A 6,601-nucleotide genomic window follows, 5' to 3' on the forward strand; every position below is an offset into this window, starting at 1 on the left:
ATGATAAATTTATCATTTAGCAAATATATATTATATATCACAATACAAATATACTTTTTAAAATTATACATCTGTTATTTATTTAATGCATAGCCATTTAATGATTGCATTACTGACATGTCCTCTACTTTACTTGTCTGGGTCTCCCTCAGTGAAGTTCTTGTTTTCTGATAATTATATCTAAAAACTTACACACACTAACTGTTCCATCATTGTAGTCAGTGCTGTGCATTTATTACCCCATTTATTTATCAGAAAACTATAGAGGTAGATGCTATTGTCAGTTGCATTTCTTACAGTCAGGGAAACTGAGATTTACAGAGATTGCTGTTAGCTCAAGTCCCATATAAGTCCAGGACTGTGCTCTACCCACAGAAGTTATACATTGTAGGAAACTGATCAGCAACTTTTGATTTGTAAGCAGATATAACACAAGACAGGATATTTTTTGGAGACACTAATCCATGTTTCTCCCTTTCTTCTATTTAAGGTGCTTCCTTGCTCTTCCTGCAAAGCACAGAGATAGAAATGTGTTGGTTCTTCTAGTCCCCAGTGACTGATATCCAAAGGGTACCTTCCCACCTTTGAACAGAATTTAAACAAAAGTGTTATAAAGCATCACTTTTGTTACATAATTGATAGAGTGATCATGTTGCAACTATATCACAAATCTGAGACTAGTTGGGATCCTGAGGGCAGAGCATGGACCTTAGTTCTTCTCCCCCATTATCTTGTCATCAAGGGTAATAGTAAGCCTATTCTGTCTGGGAAAGGTGCAGGGCATGAGGGAAGAATATGAAAAACTGAAATGTCATGAGTTATTCAGAGAAACTGTATAATCATAAGATTCTGAGTCAAATAATGACTTCTAGCTGAGGGTCAGAGGTGAGAAGGTCTGGAAAAAGGGACACATGAATCACTATGTATGGTACTAGGGGAATATAGGAGGGGGCCAGTAATTAGTCCAGAAATCACCACCCTTGTTTGATAAATAAAATATGGCTCCAGAGAATGGGATGGAGGCTTGAGGAGAGCGGGACAGTGGAAGGAAAACAGGGAGCTGTAGCAGAGGTTGTATCTATTGTACAGGACTGTCGATCCAGCATGCCTGGCTTAGCGTAAATAAATGAATGAAGTATGGGCAGTGTCTATAAAGAAAGCTGAGGAACAAGGGGAGTAGCTTGGGAAGTCATGCCTATGGGTCCTAGTTTACCACATGACGGGTAATAAATACTAAAAATTTATCGTTTTCTAATATTTTGCTACATTTTACTATTACCTGTGTTCTGTGTCATTGTATCCAAGCCTGGTTTCACGGATGCACAATCTGTGCAGTCACACAAGGCACACAGCTCAGGAAAACCCCTGATTGGTTTAATATCCTGCTGAATGGACTCAGTGGTAGCTGGTATTGGTCACCCTCTTGAAACTCTTAATAAATTTTGAACAAGGGACCCCATCTTTCATTTTGCACTGGGCTCAGTAAATTATGTAATCAGCCCTGATTGTATGCCATCATGGAAATTATCTGCATTCAGGGTATAGTAAAACATCCATTCCCATCCACAGCTGATGACGACATTGACCATGCACGTGAAATGATTCTGTTGAGTAGACAAGTGACAGTGGATTATGTGGCAAATCATTTGCAAATCAGCCATGGCCCTGCCTATGAAATAACCACAACATACTTGGGTTTCAAAAAGTTTGTGCAAGATGGGTGCTGAAACAACTCACGGAAGAGCACAAACAAGTGTTTGGGCATCTGCAAAAAAAATTGGACCCATACTCAAAAGAAGGTAAAAATTTCTTTTAAAAAATTTATTACTGGTGACAAGACATAGATTTATCTCCATAAGCCTGAGAGTAAATGGCAGAGTATGGAATGGAAATATCACTGACCAAGAAAAAGTTCAAAAGTCAACCATCAGTTAGAAAATTGATGCAGGGTCACTATGAATCAGAACCAACTGGACAGCACTTAACAAAAACAACCGTTTTCTAGGATTCTCAAGGGCCAGTATTTGAATGTTGTTTTTTTTAAGTGCCGTCGAGTCGGTTCTGACCCATAGAGACCCTGTACAGGGTTTCCCAGGCTGTAAATCTTTAAGGGAGCAAAAAGCCTCATCTTTCTCCTGCAGAGGAGGCTAGTAGTTTCGAACTGCTGACCTTAAGGTTTGCAGCCCAATTCGTAACCACTACACTACCAGAGCCCCTTAGTATTGGAATACTCTGAGGAAAAAGGTTCAACAATCAACAGTGCTCATTACAGTGAGATGCTCACTAAATAGCTGAAGCATAAACTTGGGATGAAACTCAGAGGACTGCTACCCAAGGGCATTGTGATCTTGCATGACAATGCACTCCTGCATACCTCTGCCCACACTATTGACATTCTGCAGAAACTTCCTTTTGAGGTGTTAAAACATCCTCCCCATAGTATTAATCTTGTTGCATTGTACTTTCACTTGTTTGGTTCCCCTGAAAACAGCTCTTTGAGAATTTGCCTATGATGAAGAATTGGTGCATTCATGGCTTGCAGCTTAGCCTAAAATATATTTTAATGAGGGAATATGAAAGCTTGTTGACTGATTAACAAAATATATTGAAAAACAAGGCGATTATGTCAAAAACATGATGTATTTGTCTTTTCTAAAAGTTGATTAAAACAAATTCTACAGCCAGAGTGCAGATAAGTTTTGACTCATCCTCTTACTATCTACCATCTACAGTATGCTACTGTGCACGTCTTCCCCAATTCCAGTATTCAGATCCCTCCTGTTGGCAGCTGTATTATACCACGGTGGCCACTAGCAAACGCTAGAAATTGGGGTGAGAACCGGTTGTTAAACGATTTATCAGCACTCCACTGGGCAGGCCACACTGTTAAGTATAATGATCCCACACCCACCAAAAACCTGCAATGTTTGATAGAATTCTGTATTCATAGCAACTTACTATTTATTTTTTACAAAAAAATAAAATAACTCAGCCTTGGCATTATTTCAAAATCTAGATTCCGATTCTCCGTGATTAAAAATTCATACTTGGCATACGAAACTTATATATTTAAGTTTTAGCATCAAACGAAGGCTTTTAGCAATTGATGGACGCACACTTGCCTCCTAGCCCAGGCCTGAACTGCCCCTCCCATGGTTTTTCCTCCTCTGTCAAGAAGCAGGGAGCATTCCCAAAGGGCTCCAGGACGCGGTGGGCCAAGGGATCCGCCCCAATAAGCGGCGTTGGAGGAAGGCAACTTCTCCTCCACCCCCAGACTAACGGCATTCTGCGCTGCGCCAAGCGATGGAACCCTCCTGGCTTGAGACGCGTTGGGCTCGGCCAATCTACCTGGCATTCGTGTTCTGCCTGGCCCTGGTGCTGCTGCAGGCCATCAAGCTCTACCTGAGGAGGCAGAGGCTTCTCCAAGACCTCTGCTGCTACCCCGCACCTCCCACTCACTGGCTCTACGGGCACCAGAAGGTAGATGGAAGGGATGCCGGAGGCTGCTGCTGGCGAGAAAACCGGTCAGGCGAGGAGAGAGGGGCAGTGTCTTCCTTCCCTTCTTCCTGACCACAGCCCTCTCAGCCCAGTCAGTTGTTCTTGGAATCTTTTCTTTACACCCTAGAATCTTTTCTTTACTTGCTTCCCTTCCCAGCATCTCTAAGGGAAAAGGAACCGCCCAAGTGTGGCTACTGGAGACGAAGCATTAGTGGCTGGGAGGAGGCTACGTAAAGGGCCAGAAATAGAAGGAAGAACAGTGTAGCTCGGGTCTATCTTTAACCATTTCATTCGTCTCTTTCATTTTTAATAGTGCAGTTTTAAAAAGCTGTTCTGTTTTTTAAATAATGTTATCCAGCTGCTCCTGGAAAACCCTATACAGGGTGGTTCTGAGTGGGAACCGACTAGAGGACACAGCAACAAACAATATGTATTAATTACAGACAATATTTTAAATCCAGACATGATTGTTGCCAGCCTTAATCCACTCCAGCCAATGGAAATTCATTTTCTTCTAAGATTCTTGTGAGGTAAGGAGCAGCCCCAGCCAAGCATTTAAGAAATATTTTTTATTGATTGATGATTGAATTTTAGAGTCCCTCACCCTTTTTTCCCTTTCTTGTTCTCTAAATCCACCCCCACCCCATTCATTTTTTTTTTTCATTCACTCTACCAATTTTGAGTGACAGTTATGTGGTAAGTACTATGATTACAAAGACAAGGTGGGTCCCTGTCCTCAAGGGATCCAAATCAGGTGCAGACTTATGCAGAAAAGACAAAATGAAAATACAGTATAATGTGTGCTTTAATACAGGATTAGGGACAAGGGAATTTTGTTGTGTTTGTTAAGTGTCATACCTTGGAGCAAGGTTAAGTCTTCATGAAAAGGGTCATGAGGGTTGAGAAGAATCTTAAAGGTTGGGTGTTGTCGAGAGGGTGTTCCCAGCAAAGCATACAGCATGAGTCTCTGAATGATGTGAGAACTGTCTTGTTTTACCAAAGAACTAAAACTTACATCTGAGAGTGGTGGGAAGAAAGGTTACAGTGGCAGACATTGGGGCCTACAATGGTAGTCACTTGGGGTAGACAGTAGGAGTTGCTTTAGGGATTCTTTCTAATGAGAAAGTACAAGACATTATTTTCTCCATGTTAAACCATGTGATTTAACCCTGATCTTGTGGGTCTCAGCAACATGAGATAAAAATCACATATAAAATTTATTTTTTAAACATAGATTTTATCTTTTTCAAATAATACTAAAAGGCTTAGTAACAAAAACCTTACAACCCTTTAACTGTCTCCCAACACTCCCCCACCTCCCCACTTTCCACTTTCAACTCTCTTATCTGTTTCTTCTGATACTTAAATATTTATTTGTAAAATAATATGAGGCTGCTTCAAAAAGTTTGTGGAGGAGTGGAATTAAGGGATAATGGAATTTTTCCATGAGGTTTCTGAAGTCCCCTTGTATTACTGTGTTGTATGTTAATGACTTTAGACATGTATCACTTCCTGTAACAATTGTACCCTTAACCCCTCAGCTTCCACCGTCACAATATAGTTATAGTGTATTTTTGTTTAAAAAACTGGTGTTTATATCATTTCGACTATATGAATTTTGCTGCTGATGTGAGTGGTTCCCTTTGATTTTATTCATTCTATCACAGAGCTTCCCTACCTTCACCCCATGGAGGTACTAACTGCCTCCTCTTCTGGTCTGCTTAGTTTTTCAATATTTATTTGTCTCTCTTTTTTTTCCTGATTCATTTAATAATTTTGGGGGGTAGTTTCCTGTTAACTAATGAAGAAAATGTGATTTTGAGCTATGAATGTCTTTTTTCTGTTTTTAAACTTGATGGATGAATATAGAATTCTATTTTCCATATTGTTTTCTTTCAGAGTTTTGAAAGCATTATTCCATTTTCTTTTAGCTTTGGGAATGACTGTTGAAAATTATGATACCTTTCTGATTCTTAATCCTTATTATGAAATCTTTTTCTCTCTCTTTGACAATTCTAAGGTCTTCACCTTGCCTCTGGTGTTCTTAAATTTAATTACAATATACCTAGATGTGGGCCTTATTTTCACTTATTGTGCCTGACACTTGAAAGGCAAGCCTTTCAACCTGGAAATTAAAGTTAATTAGTTTGGGGAAATTTTTATGTAAAAATTTTATCTTAGTTTTAGGTTTTCCAAGAATCAGACCCGAAAACAAACATTTGAAAGGAAACAGGAATTTTTTTTTTCTTCCTAGAGATGATGTCAAGAAACCTTGATACAGGACAATATGGAGAAGGAAAGGTAACTAGCATAGGATAACGGGAGCTTAATCCCATTGGGAAATCTGGCACTCTAGAGTTGTTACACAACCTGAAGAGCAAAGGGACAGGAATAGCTTTGTGTCAGCTCCTCTCAGTCACTGGTGTAAGGGTGCTCCTGAGGAATGCTACTTTCCTAGAGCTTTCTGCCTGTTATTTAGGCAACAAAGTAGGTACCAGTGGGCAGGAAAGCCCTGAAGTAAATATATGCAGAAGGTGGTTGTTGTTGTTAGGAGCCATTGTCTTGGTTCTGACTAACAGCAACACTATGAACCACAGAATGAAACACTGCCCAGTTCTGCTCCAACCTCACAATTTTTGTTACACTTCAGCCCATTAGTGTTGCTACTGTGCCAAATCATCTTGTTGAGGTCTTCTTCTTTGTAACGGACCCTTCACTTCACCAAGCATTATGTCCTTCTCCTGGGACTGATCCCTCTTAATAATATGTCCAAAGTATTAGAGACAAAGTGTCACCATCCTAGCATCTACGGAGCATTCTGGCTGCACTTCTAGCACCAATTTCTTTGTTTTTCTAGCACTCCATGGTACTTTCAATATTCTTCTCCAACACCATAACTCAAATTTATCAATTTTTCTATGGTCTTCCACATGTACTGTTGTTTTCATTATCAGTATATTTATAAATCCAATCTTTCTTTCTCTTTGGAAGTTGGAAACATTTCTTATAAACATATATATATAGCTTTGGGAATGTATATATAGACATAGATAGATAGAGATAGATAGATAGATAGATAGATAGATAGATAGATAGATAGATA

The 6,601-nt window shown here is 39.6% G+C and overlaps 1 protein-coding gene across 1 annotated transcript in view; it reads left to right on the forward strand.

The window, feature by feature from the left end:
- Positions 1-3,303: 3,303 nt before the first annotated feature.
- LOC102825562 (cytochrome P450 4X1-like) overlaps positions 3,304-6,601 on the forward strand; it is a 70,652-nt gene continuing 67,354 nt past the window's right edge. The window contains exon 1 of the mRNA XM_006839728.1: positions 3,304-3,480. Within this exon, the coding sequence (XP_006839791.1) occupies positions 3,304-3,480 (177 nt within the window). The remainder of the gene's footprint in view (positions 3,481-6,601) is intronic.

This window comes from Chrysochloris asiatica, unplaced genomic scaffold (assembly GCF_000296735.1).
Source record: "Chrysochloris asiatica unplaced genomic scaffold, ChrAsi1.0 scaffold00026, whole genome shotgun sequence".
Classification (NCBI taxonomy): domain Eukaryota; kingdom Metazoa; phylum Chordata; class Mammalia; order Afrosoricida; family Chrysochloridae; genus Chrysochloris; species Chrysochloris asiatica.